At 41.1% G+C, this 22,257-nt stretch overlaps 1 protein-coding gene across 1 annotated transcript in view; it reads right to left on the bottom strand.

The window, feature by feature from the left end:
- Positions 1-22,257, bottom strand: part of LOC106567100 (adenosine deaminase) — a 57,223-nt gene that overhangs the window by 6,856 nt on the left and 28,110 nt on the right. The window contains exons 2-7 of the mRNA XM_014135994.3: positions 9,787-9,848; positions 9,344-9,466; positions 3,814-3,957; positions 3,417-3,532; positions 2,304-2,428; positions 910-981 (exon numbers count right to left, since the gene is read on the bottom strand). Of these exons, the coding sequence (XP_013991469.1) occupies positions 910-981; positions 2,304-2,428; positions 3,417-3,532; positions 3,814-3,957; positions 9,344-9,466; positions 9,787-9,848 (642 nt within the window). The remainder of the gene's footprint in view (positions 1-909; positions 982-2,303; positions 2,429-3,416; positions 3,533-3,813; positions 3,958-9,343; positions 9,467-9,786; positions 9,849-22,257) is intronic.

Raw genomic sequence — 22,257 nt, 5'->3', positions numbered from 1 at the left:
TGTGATGTTCGGATGTACCGATCCAGTGCAGGTGTTATTACACGTGGTCTGCCACTGCGAGGACGATCAGCTGTCCGTCCTGTCTCCCTGTAGCGCTGTCTTTGGCGTCTCACAGTACGGACATTGATCAAATAAATAAATAAATAAAAACTTCAAATGTCTCTCCTGTGCAGTAGTGACGTGCAACATAAGCCTAGCTTATTGAAAACGGGTCACATTTTTATAAAAATAAATAAATAATACTTGTAAAAAAAAGTTACCACCCTGTTTCTAAGCTTTTAAATACCCATAGACTTCCAATCATTGCGCTAATGTTAGTTAGCATTGCCTTGCAAAACTACCTCCAACTTCCTTCATTCTGGACACAGAGACATAAAAATGGTATCCACAAAATCATCTGACTCTGGGGAAGTAGATAAAGGGCCTCATTGACAAAATTCCGAAGTAACCCTTTAAGAAAAAAAAAGTAGCTTTCTGAGCACGTCTACAATGGGCAAATATGTATGGAAGGCTTCGTTCAAATCAAAAGGGGTGCTGTCAAAAAGTGATTGAATTCAAATGAGTTCACCCTATGCCTGGTAATATGCTGTCTTTGGTTGCAACATTTTAAAGAGATGGCTTCCATAGAAAGGAAGTCATAGGCTAGCGAATAATTTCCGGGAGACATGAAATTGGATAGTTTGCTGTGTGTACTGAGTTGTTTAGTTGTTTCTATCTGAAATACATATTTAAGTTGTTATAAAAGGGGAGGGTATATGTTTCCACAATGCAATCACTTATAACATAATAACGCTGCTGTGTGTTGAGTAGTAGAGGAAGTCTTCGGTCAAGCTGAACTGCCATTAGACATATCATTTAAAATTGACATATTTAGTGTTCCCAAAGACTATAGAGGAAAGGAAAGCTCACCTCTTTCACCACAGAGGCAGGGCCCACCTCTCCTGCATGGACTGTTCTGTGGATCCCACATCTCGCTGCTTCCTGTCAACAAGGTCAATCATGAAAAGCATCAACACCAAGTTAACCAGAGAACTATTTGGGTTTTACATTAGCAATGCAGTTCATTCCGACAAATACTTTTCATTGTCTTGAAACTATGTAATTATACATGGATGACCTACAGTTACAACATTATTCTTAGACCTCAGAGATTCCAAGAGCTTGTGCTGCTGTCACGAGTAGGGAGTTATTTTTTTGCCAAGGGCGAGACTGAAAAGGACTACATCTCACCAACAACATTTGAGAAATGGATGATTTTGACAAAACACAGCATCGCTTCTAAAAAAAATAAATAATCTATCTAGAGCTTGTTCAGTTATGTTAACAGTTTAGTATTAGTGCAGTGCTCTCTTTTAATACTCTCTTAAGGCCAGTTGCCCAGATTGAGCCTAGTCCTGGTCTAAAAGGCATGCTTATATTCAATGGAGATTTTCCATTGAAAGTGCCATTTAATCCAGGACTAGGCTTAATCTGGCTCTGAGATACCAGCCCCTAGTATTTTGCCCTTGCATATCCAAATGTATCACTCCAGCCTCTGGTCAACCTTACCACAGTGTTCCCAGATATTGTCCTAAGGGAATGATTTAACGGTCTTGTATTTATATTCACCACAAACCACCATAAACATGGAAAATAGATCTATGTAAGCAGTACGAACTAAATGCTTGTTGAAATGACATATGCCAACTTTTGGTCAGCTTGTTATTACTACATTTATTACCAATTTATAGTATTTCTAAAGTTGGTCCACTTAAACACAGCACGAATAGTTTTATTGCTGAAGTCATTTATTATTAAGAAAGTTCTTTGGTTCAAGAAATGGCTCACAAGAATGATCTCTCCATCAAATGTGTTTCTAAAGTGACCTTCAAGTCTCCATGTACTGTATGGGTTCTACTACAGAGTAAATCCATTCATTATGTAATGATAAATAATTGGCCCGTTAGAAAATAAATCAAACAATTGCAGGACTTAAACGTTTGCGGTTCTGCAACAGGCCAACAGTGTCAAATGTGAAGAATGTTTAGTGTTTTCAGCACACCTTTGCTCTATGCTCCCACTCCTTTAAGTTTTGAGCAAGTTGGAGTTTGATCTCTCACCTATAAGCCCTAAAACTTAGCATGGTATGCTGCATGATAGTAGGACAGTGGTTAGCCTCATATCCTGCATACTATGTGCTAAAGACAACTCTAGTCCTTAAGCATTGCCGTTAACCATGCATGTTTACATGACAATGATGAAACAGTTGACTAGAGCACATACAGTATGAATTGGATGTGAGGGGTTCAACGTTAGGCAGTTACCTCATAGGCCATCCTGTGTCCTGGGAAGGCCTCACAGTTGAGTGACTCGTCTCCTGCCAGATCAATAGCCACCACTCCGCTCTTCTTATACTTCTTACACAACTCCACCACGTCCATGGACCAGCCTATGCAACGCAACACACATTTATTAGCAGTAGCAACCCAGTAAGGTCAAACAGATCTCATTTAAAAAAGAAAATGCACAATGTTTGATTTGTGGGGATGTCTCTGAAATGTTTTCATGCTAGATTTATGACCTAATGGTTATCTAAATGGTCTGCTGCAGTCCACGAATGAGAGACATTTGTGTATCATGCCAAGCATCTCAGTAAAAGCAATAGTTGAAAAGGTCAAGTTTTCCAGTTAAAAACTTAAAAGCGGAATCAAAATCCCAAGACGGACTACAGAGCACCGTTCACTGGAATGTCTGCCTAAAACAGCCACTGACATTTTGTTACATGTAATTACAGAAACAGATACTACGCTCTGGTAAGTCATAAAGTTTCTGCGATTTGGATTGATGTGTTTCCCCAAGTGGTGCACGTTTTGGTTTTGGCCCTGACACTACACAGCCAATTCAAATAATAAACTAAAATCAGCAAGCTTTGATCTTTTGAATCAGCTGTGTAGTGTCACGGACAAAACCAAAACGGGCACCCCTTAGGGTCCCGAGGACTGAGTTTGGGAAACCCTGAAAGGGGATCTCTTGTATGAGAGATAATGCTAGCTCTATTCTGTACTGTAACATAGGAGATGAGACTTGCAATTGTTCATTCAGTGACACAATATACAAACAAGAGCCCCTTTTAACTCTCTGTGTTGGGTCAGCAAATGGTAATATTAGCTAAGGAGAAAAATCAGTAATGTGCACAGTATCACACCATCGTCAAGTATAGAGCAACACAATTGAGTGGGGATGGAGTGAAACGAGACACGGTCAGAAAATGACCACAACAGGAAGTGTGGGGAGTGTTTTTAAAAATGTGAGATTTTTGGCTTGCAACCTTCTACAGTGTGCTAAGGATCACAGACATAACTACAGACAATAAGGAGGGGGTTGAGTTGTGCCAGACAGACAGGACAGGAGCATGAACAGGACAGTGAGGGCATTACTTGGCATGTGGCGCATGCAGCACAGAATGGACCTGGCTTTGATTTTGTACGCCTTCTCTCCCTCGGCCAGTCCCTGGTTCACCAAGTGAACCACCTCATCTGGGCTCAGGTCACCTCTGGGAGAAGAGAGAGTGAAATCAAGACAGAGAGAATTCTTGAATGCATTTCTATGTTTAATGTTATACGTTTTGAGCTCTAAGAACAAGAACAGATACCTACAAATGATATGAACAATACAAAACTCTGCCATTGGAGAGCACAAGGAACTCAAAGAAGTACTGTATTGCACACGTCCATATATTAAAGTGTGACAATCACTAATGCAGTATGTTTCAAATTCACACTTTTCTGTCAGCTACCTTACCAACTCAGAAAAATATAAATATCATCCACTTACTCTTTTTGGTTCCATGGAATGGGTTCTACGTCAGCGTTAGCCAGCAAGTGTGGGCTGTATCTGACTTCAACGTAGATGACCCCTTCTTTGGCTTTGTCCTCCACAAACTCATAAGCTATCCTCTTGATCGCCTCTCTGTCGCCACTGGAAAGGTAATACAAAATCAGTGGAAGACCAAGAGAAACAACATGAATATTTACTCAGCTATGGCAGGTAATGCAAATTATTAGTCAGCAACAAAGGCCCTACATTTTGGGGGGGGGGGGGATTTCCTCAAAATATGCTCATCCAGATACAAATACATTTTTAAAACAACTTGATTTAGGACACACATAAAAACAAAGGAAATGTTCTAGGAACAGCCAACTATTCTTTGCGTCTTTACCCTCTTTGCCTGCATGGTTAGTACAGGGTAGTAGTGTTTCTCTGAATGGCAGAAGGGTAATCTGATCGTACATCCTCAGCACACCACAGCAGGAGGACTATTACTGTCACAGAGTCAGAGCATAGCAAGCCGCTAAACCAACACTCCATGTGACCTCTGAACTGCACTTGAACTTACACTGAGCAATTCACTGCTACTGCCAATAGGACTGACTGTCAGGAGGAGAAAATGACTATCAATATCCCTGTAATTATCATTATCCCTGTAATGACGATAAAGGACATAAGATCAGCCTGTGTACAGTATTTAAAGAATGACATAGGGGATACTAGAATATTATAGTCGTTTGTAATAGTAGTTTCATTGGATTTTGAGTGCATATCATTCCGTTATGTTGTGCACATTTCTGTAAACGTCCCTGTGGAGTAATGGGTATGTTGGAGTGGTGGGAAACGCCTGCAAACTCACTCAAACAGCTGTTTCTAGCGCCATTTCCCTTTCTGTTGCTTTTTGACTTCACAACACAGATTCTGTTTCACATCCCATGATTGGTCTGAATGCTTGTTGTTCCCCCACCCCCATGCTTATCCATCCACATACACACACAAAAATCCTGCATGAGCCAAACGCAGCTAGCAAGTTCCCCCATTTTGTTGTTGTCGTGTAGGGGGTTGCACCAGACGCAACAACAAGGTTTTCAAGCGAAGGACTTGATAAAGAATGCTTTATTCAGCATAACCGCTAGCTAGCAGCTGCTCTGTCCTGGCTAGAGGCTACCACTACAAACCATTATTGTTTCTTTTCATAGTTGTGGGAGGTTGTTGGTTAGTCTGGCAGAGAATAGAAACCTCACGTTACCCTTTAAAACACTATATAGTCTGAGCAGTGGGTGAGGTTTGTGTTTAGATTTTTACTAGTATTGTTGCTTTTTTCAAAAGTACCATCTGGGAGCCAAAATGTGAAAAATGTTGGTACTGTAGATTTTGGGTTAAATATAAGGTAATGGGAATGGAATACATAACAACCTTGACTCTGTCTGAGTTCAGTTGGTTGACAAAGAAACACCTGCTGGCATCATGACGTGCTCCTCTGTGCTGCATGATCTGCATTTCAACTAACTGACCCCCTAGTCTGGACATCAGAGGAAACATTGCATTATACTGACTCTGTCTGCATTACATTCACTCACTAACCAGGAAGAAGACCTATCAAGCGCTGGTCTTAAAGTGAAGGTACCTCAATAGGGCTGCTATTTAACTCACACAATTCACAATCATTACAAATGACAGTCCCAATACAAAGCTCCCCCTCACTTTCATATTTTAGCCATAATTTAACAAATTAGGTGATCGTGTTCTTTAAAAGCTTGTTGAATGCATTGCATGTCATGCAAATACATTTAAAACTCTTGCCTCCTAACACACTGTACAGCAGTTATGATTCTTGTACAGTACATGTCATCTCCCTGACATGGCTCTCTACAGATTGAACTTTCATCTCCATCTAAGAGCCATCTGCAATAATAAAGCTGATTAAAGAGCTTGGTGGAGCACAACCTCCTGTAAACTGAACACGAACACAAATTAGTCGTGGACCACCTTGATGCCATCTTGTGCTGTAACACTACCAGTATAAAGCAAACTCACCCTAACACTCATTTATCAAGATATTAATCAAACGCTCACTTTTGAGCAGTGGTCTAAAGTACTTAAGTTTTTTGGGGTATCTGTACTTTACTATTTATATTTCTGTAAAAGTCCCTGTGGAGTAAATGGGTATGTTGGAGTGGTGGGAAATGTCTGCAAACTCAGACGTTCCTAGCATCGTTTCCCTTTCTGTTGCTTTTTGACTTCACAACACAGATTCTGTTTCACATCACATGATTAGAAAAAAAGACTGCTTCCAGCTTTTACACTGGAAGTGAAAACTGGCCTGGTCTGAATGCTTGTTGTTCCCCCACCCCCATGCTTATCCATCAATCTACACACAAAAAAATCCTACATGAGCCAAACGCAGCTAGCAAGTTCCCCATTTTGTTGTGTGTGTGTGTGTGTGTGTGTGTGTGTGTGTGTGTGGGGGGGGGGGGGGGGGGGGGGTCGCCCCAACAAGGCTTTCATGGGAAAGACTTGATAAAGAATGCTTTATTCAGCATAACCGCTAGCTAGCAGCTGCTCTGTCCTGGCTAGAGGCTACCACTACAAACCATTATTGTTTCTTTTCATAGTTGTGGGAGGTTGTTGGTTAGTCTGGCAGAGAATAGAAACCTCACGTGTTAAAATCAAATCACATTTTATTTGTCACATGCGCCGAATTCACCTTACAGTGAAATGCTTACCGTAAATTCCGGACTATAAGCCGCAACTTTTTTCCCAGGCATTGAACCTCGCGGCTTAAACAATGACGCAGCTAATATGGATTTTTCCCGCTTTCAAATTTTTTTTTCTCAAAAAAACACATTCTGTGACGTGCTCAGTTTTTTGGCGGCATGAAGCTTTTATTAGACCAATGAAATTGCCGAACGGGTTAAGGTCAAACAACTATTTTTGTTTACTGTTTAGATTAAATCGAGCGCTCTCAAACTTCCCATCATTCTGATTACGGTAGTCATTTTGTCACCCTCATCATGGCAAAGACACGGAGAAATGCATATGATGCAGCTTTCAAGTTGAAGGCGATTGATCTGGCTGTTGGAAAAGGAAATAGAGCTGCTGCACGGGAGCTTGGTCTTAATGAGTCGATGATAAAGACGTTGGAAACAGCAGCTTGAGGAATTGACTCAGTGCAAAAAGACAACTAAAGCTTACTGCTAATGTTTTATTTTTTGTTACAAGCCGTGTTTCATTAAAGCCTGTGTAAAGTTCATTTGTTTCAATGTACCGGTAGGCACCTGCGGCTTATAGACATGTGCGGCTTATTTATGTTCAAAATCATTTTTTGTTTTAAATTCAGTGGGTGCGGCTTATATTCAGGTGTGCTTAATAACCCGGAAATTACGGTACTTTACAAGCCCTTAACCAACAACACTTTAAGAAGTTAAGATGTTTTTTTTAAATAAGTGTTAAGGAATTTTAAAGAAAGTAACAAATAATTAAACAGCAGTAAAATAACAAGCAAGGCTATATACAGGGGGTACCGGTACAGAGTCAATGTGCAGGGGCACCGGTTCGTTGAGGTAATATGTACATGTAGGTCAAGTTAAAGTGACTATGCATAGATTATAAACAGAGAGTAGCAGCAGCTTAAAAGAGGGGTCTGGGTAGCCCTTTGATTAGCTGTTCAGGAGTCTTATGGCTTGGGGGTAGAAGCTGTTAAGAACACATTTGGAACCTCAACTTGGCGCTCTGGTACCACCTGCCATGCGGTAGCAGAAAGAACAGTCTATGACTAGGGTGGCTGGAGTCTATGACAATTTTTAGGGCCTTCCTCTGACACCGCCTGATATAGAGGTCCTGGATGGCAGGAAGCTTGGCCCCAGTGATGTATTGGGCCATGCACACTACCCTCTGTAGTGCCATGCGGTCAGAGGCCGAGCAGTTGCCATACCAGGCAGTGATGCAACCAGTCAGGATGCTCTCGATGGTGCAGCTGTAGAACCTTTTGAGGATCTGAGGACCCATGCCAAATCTTTTCAGTCTCCAGAGGGGGAATAGGCTTTGTCGTGCCCTCTTCATGACTGTTACCCTTTAAAACACTATATAGTCTGAGCAGTGGGTGAGGTTTGAGTTTAGATTTTTACTAGGATTGTTGCTTTTTTCAAAAGTACCATCTGGGGGCCAAAATGTGAAATATGTTGGTACTGTAGATTTTGGGTTAAATATAAGGTAATGGGAATGGAATACATAACAACCTTGACTCTGTCTGAGTTCAGTTGGTTGACAAAGAAACACCTGCTGGCATCATGACGTGCTCCTCTGTGCTGCATGATCTGCATTTCAACTAACTGACCCCCTAGTCTGGACACCAGAGGAAACATTGCATTATACTGACTCTGTCTGCATTACATTCACTCACTAACCAGGAAGAAGACCTATCAAGCGCTGGTCTTAAAGTGAAGGTACCTCAATAGGGCTGCTATTTAACTCACACAATTCACAATCATTACAAATGACAGTCCCAATACAAAGCTCCCCCTCACTTTCATATTTTAGCCGTAATTTAACAAATTAGGTGATCGTGTTCTTTAAAAGCTTGTTGAATGCATTGCATGTCATGCAAATACATTTAAAACTCTTGCCTCCTAACACACTGTACAGCAGTTATGATTCTTGTTGAAATAAAACAGGGAGGTAACAGTACATCCAGTACAGTACATGTCATCTCCCTGACATGGCTCTCTACAGATTGAACTTTGAACTTTCATCTCCATCTAAGAGCCATCTGCATTAATAAAGCTGATTAAAGAGCTTGGTGGAGCACAACCTCCTGTAAACTGAACTTAACACAAATTGGTACTTTAGCACCTTGACGGCATCTTGTGCTGTAATACGTCAAGTACTTAAGTAAAAACACTTTAAAGTACTACTTAAGTCGTTTTTTTGGGGTATCTGTACTTTACTATTTTTTGATTACTTTTACTTTACAACATTCCTAAAGAAAACTATTAAAGTACTCGTTACATTTTGAATGCTTAGTAGGACAGGAAAATGGTCCAATTCATGCAATTATCAAGAGAACATTCCTGGTCATCCCTACTGCCTCTATACTGGCAGACTTACTAAACACATCATTTGTTTGTAAATGATGTCTTAGTGTTGGATTGGGCCTCTGGCTATCCATACATTTTAAAACAAGAAAATCGTGCCTTCCGATTTGCTAAATATAAGGGATTTCAAATGATTTTGATACTTAAGTATATTTTAGCAATTACATTTACTTTTGATACTTAAGTATATTTAAAACCAAATACTTTTAGACTTGTACTCAATAAGTATTTACTGGGTAACATTCACTTTTGCTTGAGTCATTTTCCACTACGGTATCTTTACTTTTTCTCAAGTATGACAATTGGGTACTTTTTCCACCACTGCTTTTGAGTTTGACATCTTGAGACAACTTCTCCCGGTGATAATTACAGTATGAAATTAGGGATTAGTGCAGTAGTCAGCATCTCATTATCTCAGCCATCTTTATGTTCAGAGTACTTACGCAATAACGTGCATGTACGCTGCGAACTTGCCGAGGAACTCTGTGAGGGTGGCAGGCTGGTGTATTACACAGATTTGTTTCATGCCCTCCACTGTGCATGCAGGCAGGGTGATCCCACGTCGCCTGGGACAGACATACAGAAACAGAGGACTTTAAAAGTACAACCAGCAATAGGTAGCTACAGCTGCTCAATGTTAATTATATTAATGACTTAAAGGAAATTGCGAGTTGAAAAATATCCCCATAAATAGGCCTACATGTTCCAAACGCAGATACTGAAAGAACAATGTGTCACATGAACCTAATAAACCATGTCACTTGAGTCTAATAGCCCTTTTACCAAAGGTAATTGACAGTTAATGTTTAAAGAGAACTTGCAAAACCTGTTATAAAGCACACTATTTAAACAAAATACAAAGAATTCAACAGGTTTATAAACTTACTTGGCAACGTCTAGGATGGTCTCCACTCGGAGAGCGCCATCAAGATGCACATGCAGCTCAATCTGAAGATGAGACAAAATTCAAAATGTAATGTACTTTAACCTAATGACCTATAGAGTAATTTAGACAATCAGGATGGACTCAAACAAATCAATAGACTAAACATTGGCAAATGAGAGACGTGTTGTTGTGTGATGTGGTTCATTGCAATGTGTTGGCTGGACCACATCTATAACAAATGCAGTGTGCATGACTGGGCTCCGTAGCTGTTGCAGTCGGTGAAAAGGCCAGGGATGCCAGAGAAGGTTCAAAGAAGGGCAACTGAGTGCTCGGCCCTTATTCCATCAGAGCTGACAGATGAAAGTGCTAAATCTTGCCCAGCTACTCTGCCCAGATACTCTACATCAGCTGACTACAGGGCAGATTGACTGTGGTCAACCCAAGCCTCAGTTACAACTAATAAAACATGACCAGAGGAAGGTATATAATGTATCGATTTTGTTATCTTTTGACCGTCTGAGGGACATACTGGATGAGATTGAGAATATACAGTGGGGGAAAAAAGTATTTGATCCCCTGCTGGTTTTTTGCGTTTGCCCACTGACAAAGAAAGGATCAGTCTATAATTTTAATGGTAGGTTTATTTGAACAGTGAGAGACATAATAACAACAAAAATATCCAGAAAAACGAATGTCAAAAATGTTATAAATTGATTTGCATTTTAATGAGGGAAATAAGTATTTGACCCCCTCTCAATCAGAAAGCTTTCTGGCTCCCAGGTGTCTTTAATACAGGTAACGAGCTGAGATTAGGAGCACACTCTTAAAGGGAGTGCTCCTAACCGCAGCTTGTTACCTGTAAAAAAAGACACCTGTCCACAGAAACAATCAGATTCCAAACTCTCCACCATGGCCAAGACCAAAGAGCTCTCCAAGGATGTCAGGGACAAGATTGTAGACCTACACAAGGCTGGAATGGGCTACAAGACCATCGCCAAGCAGCTTGGTGAGAAGGTGACAACATTTGGTGCGATTATACGCAAATGGAAGAAACACAAAAGAACTGTCAATATCCCTCGGCCTGGGGCTCCATGCAAGATCTCACCTCGTGAAGTTGCAATGATCATGAGAACAGTGAGGAATCAGCCTAGAACTACACGGAGGATGTCGTCAATGATCAAGGCAGCTGGGACCATTGTCACCAAGAAAACAATTTGGTTACACACTACGCCGTGAAGGACAAATCCTGCAGCACCCACAAGGTCCCCCTGCTCAAGAATACATATACAGGCCCGTCTGAGGTCTGCCAATGAACATCTGAATGACTCAGAGGACAACTGGGTGAAAGTGTTGTGGTCAGATGAGACCAAAATGGAGCTCTTTGGCATCAACTCAATGTGTTTGGAGGAGGAGGAATTCTGCCTATGACCCCAAGAACACCATCTCCACCGTCAAACATGGAGGTGGAAACATTATGCTTTGGGGCTGTTTTTCTGCTAAAGGGACAGGACAACTTCACTGCATCAAAGGGATGATGGACGGGGCCATGTACCGTCAAATCTTGGGTGAGAACCTCCTTCCCTCAGCCAGGGCATTGAAAATGGGTCGTGGATGGGTATTCCAGCATGACAATGACCCAAAACACACGGCCAAGGCAACAAAGGAGTGGCTCCAGAAGAAGCACATTAAGGTCCTGGAGTGGCCTAGCCAGTCTCCAGACCTTAATCCCATAGAAAATCTGTGGAGGGAGCTGAAGGTTCGAGTTGCCAAACGTCAGCCTCGAAACCTTAATGACTTGGAGAAGATCTGCAAAGAGGAGTGGGACAAAATCCCTCCTGAGATGTGTGCAAACCTGGTGGCCAACTACAAGAAACATCTGACCTCTGATTGCCAACAAGGGTTTTGCCACCAAGTACTAAGTCATGTTTTGCAGAGGGGTCAAATACTTATTTCCCTCATTAAAATGCAAATCATTTTATAACATTTTTGACATCGTTTTTCAGGATTTTTTTGTTGTTATTCTGTCTCTCACTGTTCAAATAAACCTACCATTAAATTTATAGACTGTTAACTTCTTTGTAAGTGGGAAAACATACAAAATCAGCAGGGGATCAAATACTTTCCCCCCCCCACTGTCGGTAATGTATTCCTTAGAAATAACAAATCTTCCAAGAAGAGCAACAGGAAAGAATCTTGAAAAGCTCTTACCTGTAAACTGTAAGATGACAAAGATGGCTGTAGGATCTTAATTTAACCACTCTGTTATTTCTGAGAATTTTCCCTGCGCCACAGGATTTACTGAAAACCCGCACTAACAAATGGTTATTTTTACAGTATTGCACTTTTCATGTAGCTTACATTTTGGCTAGCTAATAGCCTAACCACTGATGAAGCAACATTACATTGGCGGAAAGTATGTATGGACTAAACCTGTTGCTGCAGTACTATTTTGTTATGACAATACTGGTCAAATTAAGATCCTACACCTGTATGTGTGTCTGACAGGTTGGCTCTTGAAGGGAATATCATTACGGTTATTACATATTGAGTTTAGTATGAGTGTGATAATTATGGAGTGACATGATCCCGGCCACTAACAATGGTAAAACAGGAAACCATTGCCTTGAAAGACTAATATGTTTTCTGTAGGAAATGTGAAGGTAGTCTACTTTGCAGTATAATTTATGTATGTAATCAACAGTGCGAAAATCACTGTAGACCTTGTGTCATGACTTAAATAAGAATCTTCAGATTGATGTTAAAGTTATCTAATTAACTAACTATGTTTAATTGTTACCCAATTTTAAATGAATCATGCAACAATTAAGTCATTAGTATCTGGGGCACCACGAGAGCGGTTCTTTAAAGAGTTACCATCTCCCAAATTACACTCTAAAAGGTCTTTACCTATCACATCTATAAACAATCAACTTATTAATCATAACCTCGTATCATATCATCATTCTGAACAGACGTAGCCTCCTTGCAACTGCAAAAACCTGAGGCTTACTTATGATTCAGTACTACACAAATTGGTTTAATTATTTATTTACTAGCTAATTAAATGGGAACACAGGATAAACATACACACTCCGCACCGGTTATTGACTGGAGACGTAATACGCTGATAACAGGTCCATAGCGGAATGACAACATTGATGCTTGGAGAGGAAGAGGGACATTGGTACATTCAAAAACTCCTCACCTAAAGTAACCATATACTTTGCACACAAACCGTCGCCTGCTTTGAGTAAGAAATCAGGAATGTACACTGCTCAAAAAAATAAGAGGAACGCTAAAATAACATCCTAGATCTGAATGAATGAAATAATCTTATTAAATACTTTTTTCTTTACATAGTTGAATGTGCTGACAACAAAATCACACAAAAATAAATCAATGGAAATCCAAGTTATCAACCCATGGAGGTCTGGATTTGGAGTCACACTCAAAATTAAAGTGGAAAACCACACTACAGGCTGATCCAACTTTGATGTAATGTCCTTAAAACAAGTCAAAATGAGGCTCAGTAGTGTGTGTGGCCTCCACGTGCCTGTATGACCTCCCTACAATGCCTGGGCATGCTCCTGATGAGGTGGCGGATGGTCTCCTGAGGGATCTCCTCCCAGACCTGGACTAAAGCATCCGCCAACTCCTGGACAGTCTGTGGTGCAACATGGCGTTGGTGGATGGAGCGAGACATGATGTCCCAGATGTGCTCAATTGGATTCAGGTCGGGGAACGGGCGGGCCAGTCCATAGCATCAATGCCTTCCTCTTGCAGGAACTGCACACTCCAGCCACATGAGGTCTAGCACTGTCTTGCATTAGGAGGAACCCAGGGCCAACCGCACCAGCATATGGTCTCACAAGGGGTCTGAGGATCTCATCTCGGTACCTAATGGCAGTCAGGCTACCTCTGGCGAGCACATGGAGGGCTGTGCGACCCCCCAAAGAAATGCCACCCCACACCATGACTGACCCACCGCCAAACCGGTCATGCTGGAGGATGTTGCAGGCAGCAGAACGTTCTCCATGGCGTCTCCAGACTGTCACATGTGCTCAATGTGAACCTGCTTTCATCTGTGAAGAGCACAGGGCGCCAGTGGCGAAAAAGCAAATCTTGGTGTTCTCTGGCAAATGCCAAAACGTCCTGCACGGTGTTGGGCTGTAAGCACAACCCCCACCTGTGGACATCAGGCCCCCATACCACCCTCATGGAGTCATGAGTTTGAGCAGACACATGCACATTTGTGGCCTGCTGGAGGTCATTTTGCAGGGCTCTGGCAGTGCTCCTCCTGCTCCTCCTTGCACAAAGGCGGAGGTAGCGGTCCTACTGCTGGGTTGTTGCCCTCCTACGGCCTCCTCCACGTCTCCTGATGTACTGGCCTGTCTCCTGGTAGCGCCTCCATGCTCAGGACACTACGCTGACAGACACAGCAAACCTTCTTGCCACAGCTCGCATTGATGTGCCATCCTGGATGAGCTGCACTACCTGAGCCACTTGTGTGGGTTGTAGACTCTGTCTCATGCTACCACTAGAGTGAAAGCACCGCCAGCATTCAAAAGTGACCAAAACATCAGCCAGGAAGCATAGGAACTGAGAAGTGGTCTGTGGTCACCACCTGCAGAACCACTCCTTTATTGGGGGTGTCTTGCTAATTGCCTATAATTTCCACCTGTTGTCTATTCCATTTGCACAACAGCATGTGAAATGTATTGTCAGTGTTGCTTCCTAAGTGGACAGTTTGATTTCACAGAAGTGTGATTGACTTGGAGTTACATTGTGTTGTTTAAGTGTTCCCTTTATTTTTTTGAGCAGTATGTATGTATGTATGTATGTATGTATGTATGTATGTATGTATGTATATATATATATATATATATATATATATATATATATATATGTATATATATATATATATATATATATATATGTATATATATATATATATATATATATATATATATATATATATATATATATATATATATATATATATATATATATATATATATATATATATATATATATTTGAAATTCCTGGGTTCGTCGGTGAACAGGGCAATATGAAATATTAGGAAAGTGTTTTTGTTAAGAGAGGGATGTGCTTTATCTACACAAACAGTCTTCCTGCCGAAACCGTAACACGTCCTAAAGCGAATACTGGAACAATATTTCTAACATAGGAATGTGGGGAATGGTCAGTGGTGATCTAAAGAATAATCATGTCATATGGGTTAATATTTTGTGATGTCATTAAAAAGGTTATAAAGGAAATACTGTATCTTGAACAGTATATACACTACATGTATGAAGTCTCCATCCTTAACCTTGTATATGAAAGAACAAAAATACTTTCATAATTTTTCATACGTTTTGAATGTGATTTTAGGAGCCATGAGAATTTGTCTCCTATAAACTTTACACAGTAAGTAGCCACGCCCCGAGTGAGGTCGGAGAGTGTGTCAACCTGATGGAACCGTCCCCTTCTACCAGAGTGCATAAAAGGATTGGTAAAGAAGTTAACATTAGACCAGAAAAACGTGAAGTGGTAGCTACACGTTTGAAATGATTGGAACTTTGAATCTCAACACGAGGTGAAGAAAATAAACTCACTCCCAGAGTGGTTTGAACCCTGAATACCAACATGATTTGGAGAAGAAAACCCTCTCAGACAATCACTGGTACAGCTGATTAGCTGTCCTTTGTGAAATATCGAGAAAAGCGACTAAGTGGGACCATCCTACTACTCTTCAAACCATTCCACTGTACTACTCTTCTCAAAATCACCGTAGTAGGTTACTTTCATCACCCAGTGGTAACCATCGACACGGCTGGCTAGCCTATCTTACAAGGAGCATCTTCCAGAGTGAACGGGAAAGGGGGTCCCCTTTCTGACAATCAGAGCCTTACAAGCGTGCCCCAGAAAGGCCAACCCAACACCCTTCCTAAGGAGGGCTGGTTCAGACAGCGCTAAACGAAGGCATTCACACAAATACATTCATGATTTCTTACTCCAAACGGGCGGCGGTTCGTGGCAAAGTATATGATTACTGTAAGAATAGTTTCAACGATGTGACTCTTTTTCCTCTCTCCCTCTCCATGTCATTGTGTAACAAGCCGCCATATGTTGTGTCAGTCCGCTAGGGACCTTTTTCTAATGTATTAAGTGTGTATGTTATCCTGTGCTATTATTTAGTTAGCTAGTAAATAAATAATTAAACCAATTTGTGTAGTACTGAATCATAAGTAAGCCTCAGGTTTTTGCAGTTGCAAGGAGGTTACGACTGTTCAGAATGATAATAGGTAATGATTAATACGTTGACTGTTTTATGGATGTGATAGGTAAAGGCGTTTCGAGTTTAATTTCGGGAGATGGTAACTCTTTAAACAACCGCTCTCGTGGTGCCCCAAATTCCTAACGAGTTAATTACATGATTAATTTAAAATTGGGTAACAATTAAACATAGTTAGTTAATTAGATAAATAACAGTCATCAGATTAATTAAAGTAAAGTAACGATACATTGATCATCCTTGAGATGTTTCTACAATTTGGTTGGAGACCACCTGTGGTAAATTTCATTGATTGGACATGATTTGGAAAGAAACACACCTGTCTATATGAGATCCCACATGTCATGACGTTGGCCTCTTTTGGTACAGGGAGGACAGTTGACCCCCTCCCTGTTGCACCACCACCCAACCTTTGGCAGGCAAAACCCTGAGACATTTTCTGACAGGAAGTGGATACCTGATGTGTTGTATTACCTTTAAACCTATCCCATTGAAAAACACAGGGGCTGAGGAATATTTTGGCACTTCCTATTGCTTCCACTAGATGTCACCAGCCTTTACAAAGTGTTTTGAGTCTTCTGGAGGGAGATCTGACCGAACAAGAGCCATGGAACGATGATGTCCCATTAGACACCTGGCGCGCGAGTTCATGTTGGGTACCCTCGTTCCAATACGTTATAAAAGAGTATGCATTCGTCCACCTTGAATATTATTCATGTTCTGGTTAAAAAAGGCCCTAATGATTTATGCTATACAACGTTTGACATGTTTGAACGAACGGAAATATATTTTTTCCCCTCGTTCATGACGAGAAGTCCGGCTGGCTTAGATCATGTGCTAACAAGACGGGGATTTTTGGACATAAATGATGAGCTTTTTTGAACAAAACTACATTCGTTATGGACCTGTGATACCTGGAAGTGACATCTGATGAAGAGAATCAAAGGTAATGGATTATTTACATAGTATTTTCGATTTTAGATCTCCCCAACATGACGTCTAGTCTGTATCGCAACGCGTATTTTTCTGGGCGCAGTGCTCAGATTATTGCAAAGTGTGATTTCCCAGTAAGGTTATTTTTAAATCTGGCAAGTTGATTGCGTTCAAGAGATGTAAATCTATAATTCTTTAAATGACAATATAATATTTTACCAATGTTTTCTAATTTTAATTATTTAATTTGTGACGCTGACTTGACTGCCGGTTATTGGAGGGAAACGATTTCCTCAACATCAATGCCATAGTAAAACGCTGTTTTTGGATATAAATATGAACTTGATAGAACTAAAAATGCATGCATTGTCTAACATAATGTCCTAGGAGTGTCATCTGATAGAGATTGTAAAAGGTTAGTGCATCATTTTAGCTGGTTTTATGGTTTTGGTGACCCTGTCTTTGAATTGACAAAACATTACACACAACTCTTGTAAATGTACTGTCCTAACATACTCTAAATTTATGCTTTCGCCGTAAAACCTTTTTGAAATCGTAAAACGTGGTTAGATTAAGGAGATGTTTATCTTTCAAAGGGTGTAAAATAGTTGTATGTTTGAAAAATTTGAATTTTGACATTTATTTGGATTCAAATTTGCCGCTCTTGAAATGCACCTGCTGTTGATGGAGTGCACCACGGGTGGCACGCTAGCGTCCCACCTAGCCCATAGAGGTTAATAAGGATAAAGCTTTTGTAAGACATTGAGATGCTATGTACTGATGTAATGTGATATAGAATTCTATTTCTGTAACCAAATCTAACTCAGTCATAGGCACACCCCCCAGGGACCCATACAGGACCAGGCGTCATTTGACAAGCTGTTCTATGGGCACTATAAAACACCCCCTGATTCACATTTCTTCAGACCAGGCCTACACTCTATGGCCAGAGGTTTGACCATCCAAGTACTCTACTGAAAGTGAACTATACCACGTGGTTAACTTTTAGACTATCGAGACCGACAGAATAAGAACAAGTCTTTGATATTAATTATTAGTCTGCAGCTAAGTAAATTATATCATCGAACGCGAAGACCAACGAAACAACCATTCGATGACGACATTAATGAATGTCGCTTTGAAAGATCCATTCTAACCGAGAGAGAGAGAGAGAGAGAGAGAGAGAGAGAGAGAGAGTGACTCTCCATCAGAACTACTCTCCAACAAGAATCAGAACGACACACTGAGCGCAAATATATATTGATTGCAATTGTTCCCGAATGAGTGAGCCTTCAATTGTCAATTGTTAATATTAATGAACTCTGTGTGCCACAGCTGACCTTTTATGATCCATTGTTCAACAGGCCGACCTGCCTGTTTAGCCCACAAGGGCACATTCCTATACCAATCCTTTGTGACGATAATTACTGTTTGTATGTTTTTCTGTTAATTACTTAGTGTAGTAAATAAATGATTTTAAGACAATTGATGTATGGATGATTTTAGTAAAGACTGGGTTCGTGCAGATACAACAATTTACGACGTTTGGAATGAGACTGGACTAGAGGTAAAATACACCATTTAAACCACAAGAAGATAATCGGCCTATACTATAATAGAATATAATATTATAGTACAGGAAAGTTATATTAGGAAAATTATAGCTTTGTAATCTGAATATTCTCCTTGGTGCCCCGATCTCCTAGTTAATTACAATTAAACGATTAATCAGTTTAATCGCGTGATAATAATTACAGGGAGCTAATTGATAAACATATCTTCCGTTTAATGGTAACCCAAAGACACGACACACAGTTGACAGTGCATGTAAGAGCAAAAACCAAACAATGAGGTCGAAGGATTTGTCCGCAGATCTCCAAGACAGGGTACCAAAACATTTTTGCAGCATTGAAGGTCCCCAAGAACACAGTGGCCTCCATCATTCTTAAATGTTAGAAGTTTGGAACCACCAAGACACTTCCTAGAGCTGTCCGCCTGAGCAATCGGGAGAGAAGGGCCTTGGTCAGCGAGGTGACCAAGAACCCGATGGTCTCTCTGACAGAGCTCCAGAATTCCTCTGTGGAGATGGGAGAACCTTCCAGAAGGACAACCATCTTTGCAGCACTCCACCAATCAGGCCTTTATGGTAGAGTGGCCAGACAGAAGCCACTCCTCAGTAAAAGGCACATGACAGCCCACTTGGAGATTGACAAAAAGGAACCTAAAGGACTTTCAGACCATGGGAAACAAGATTCTCTGGTCTGAAACCCCACCTCTTTAAGGAATACCTAGGATAGGATAAAGTAATCCTTCTAACCCCCCCCTTAAAAGATTTAGATGCACTATTGTAAAGTGGTTGTTCCACTGGATATTATAAGGTGAATGCACCAATTTGTAAGTCGCTCTGGATAAGAGCGTCTGCTAAATGACTTAAATGTAAATGTAAATGATGGAACAAAGATTGAACTCTTGGCCTGAATGCCAAGTGTCATGCCTGTTGGAAACCTGGCACTTTCCCTATGGTGAAGCACGGTGGTGGCAGCATCATGCTGTGGGGATTTATTTCAGCAGCAGGGACTGAGAGACTAGTCAGGATAGAGGGAAAGAAGAATGGAACAAAGTACAGAGAAAGCCTTGGTGAAAACCTGCTCCAGAGCGACAGTTCACCTTCCAACAGGACAACAACCCTAAGCACACAGCCAAGGCAATGTAAGAGTGGCTTAGGGACAAGTCTCTGAATGTCCTTGAGTGGCCCTGCAAGAGCCCGCACTTGAACCTGATCGAACATCTCTGGAGACCGGAAAATAGCTGGCAACTGACGCTCCCCATCCAACCTGACAGAGCTTGAGAGGATCTGCAGAGAATAAATGGGAGAAACTCCCAAAATACAGGTGTGCCAAGCCTGTTGAGTCATACCCAAGAAGACTCAACGCTGTAGTCGCTGCGAAAGGTACTTCAACAAAGTACTGAGTAAAGGGTCTGAGTACTTATGTAAATGTGATATCTTTTATTTGTTATTATGCATTTGCAAAGAAATTTAAATAAACTGTTTTTGCTTTGTCATTATGGGGTATTGTGTGTAGATTGATGAGGGGAATCCATTTCAGAATAAGGCTGTAACGTAACAAAATGTGGAAACGGTCAAGGGGTTTGACTACTTTTCGAATGCACTGTAAATAAAAATGTGTCTCCAACAGGGTTCTCTTTGGCACAGAATTGGCCTACTGTATAATTGCATTGTAACCAGTAGCATGCAGGCTAAATCCTAACTAGTTGAGCACAACAGCCATTTTTCTCTAGATGTCACCTTATGGAATCTATGGAGATAATCAGTTCCTGTGAAACATTTCAATCATGTGACAAACTCTTTCCACGTAAGGCCGAGTGTCTGCGGGTTTTCGCTCCTCCCTTGTACTTGATTGATGATTTAAGGTCACTAATTATTAGGAACTTCCCTCACCTTGTTGTCTAGGTCTTAATTAAAAGGAAAAACCCCCAAAAAAAAAAGACACTAGGCCATCCATGGAATGAGTTTGACACCCCTGATTTACATCCTTAGAAAATATGTCATAGCGTGTTCAGACAGGCTCTACTCGGTAGACTTCACAGTGTACTACACACCCTAGTAAAACGACAGAGTACACCGAAAGGCCTTCATGAACTTACAGCAACAGCTGTAATCTTGTCTCACAGAGCCATTAGGTTTCAGGTCTCAATCCTAACACAAAACCTATCAGTCAATACACGTATTATTATCATTTCCAGCACTAGAGTGGCTTAAATGCAGACTGAGTATGATGCGGTTATTTACCACCAGTGTGCACCTCAGCTGTACAGAGGTTCCTATAATAAGGTTTTGTCAACAACCACTTTCCACACTGACAACATGCCCAGGGTGTAAGTCTCCCATGACTGTTACAGCATCTCTATTCAATACACTCCTCCATGCGTGCGAGCATGTGCCTGTGTATGTGTTCATGCCTATGAGAGAAATAAACAGACAAAAGGATGAGTGAATGTGTGCTTAGATAGTGTTTAACTTGAAGAATGAGTTATACATTACAGTTTTGAAGACAGTGTTTAAATAACATTAGTGAGTTAAGAGTACAGATATTCTCCTGTCTCTGTTGTTTAGGCCCAATACAGCTCTATCAAGGCTGGGAGGCAAACAATCTCAACAACAACATAGGCATTGATGTCAGAGCATCAATCCACTCCAGGCTACATACACAGATCCGGTGAGGTCATCGGATTTACAGGTGAGGTCATCTTCTGGCATTGTAGTAAGAACTTATTTCCTGGGCTATTCTTCCGTGCGATGTCCTACTTTACTAACAATGAGCAATATCAACAGGGACTTACAGTTGTGGCCAAATATATTGTCACCCTTGCATTTTGCTGCATCTTTCAACTGGCAATTTGGCCCACTTTTAAGCAGCAAACGTCTCTAATTCTTCAATGTTTGAAGGGTGACCTCCACCAACTGCTGTTTTCAGATCTCGCCATAGGTTTTGTTTGTGATTCAGATCTGGCCACTCCAGAACAGTCCAGCATCTTTTCTGAAACCATTCATGGGTGTTTCTTTTAATGTGTGTTTGGGGTCGTTGTCCTGCTGGAAGACCCACGACCTGCAAAGGAGACACAGTTTTTGGACACTGGGTTGAACATTGGTCTCCAAAACACCTGATAATCTGCTAATTTCATGATGCCTTGCACATTTAAGGTTCCCAGTACCAGAGGCAGAAAATCAACCCGACAGCATTAGCAAACCTCCCCCATTTGATTGTAGGGAGGGTGTTCTTTTCATTGAATGCTAAATTTGGTTGTCAGTAAACACAGCGCTGATCTGTATTGCCAAAAAGCTAAAAATTTGGTTTCACTGGTCCACAGAACATTTCCCCCAGGATTTAGGCTTGTTTGAGTGGGTTTTTGAGAAGTACAATCAGTCTCTTTTGTCTTCTTCAGCAGTGGGGTCTTCCTATGTTTACCAACAACCAAATTACCAACGGCCATTCAGAAACTCTCCATACAATCAAACATGGGGAGGTTTGATAATGCTGTTTCAAAGAGAGTACATTATGAAGATTGGAGAAGCAGAAACTGCCTATAGTTATCTTCGATCCCGCTAGGCGTCATCATGGCGACGTTGGCTAGCTAAGCTCACGCGCAGAAACATGTCATCGGTCAAAGGGTCGTCTCGCGCCGAACTGCGCAGGCCGTCAAATCAAAGGCACTCCTT

This window comes from Salmo salar, chromosome 13, assembly GCF_965601325.2.
Source record: "Salmo salar chromosome 13, fSalSal1, whole genome shotgun sequence".
In the NCBI taxonomy this organism is placed as follows: Eukaryota; Metazoa; Chordata; class Actinopteri; order Salmoniformes; family Salmonidae; genus Salmo; species Salmo salar.
The sequence above is the reverse complement of the archived record's forward strand: the minus strand, read 5'-3'. Positions and strand labels throughout refer to the sequence as shown.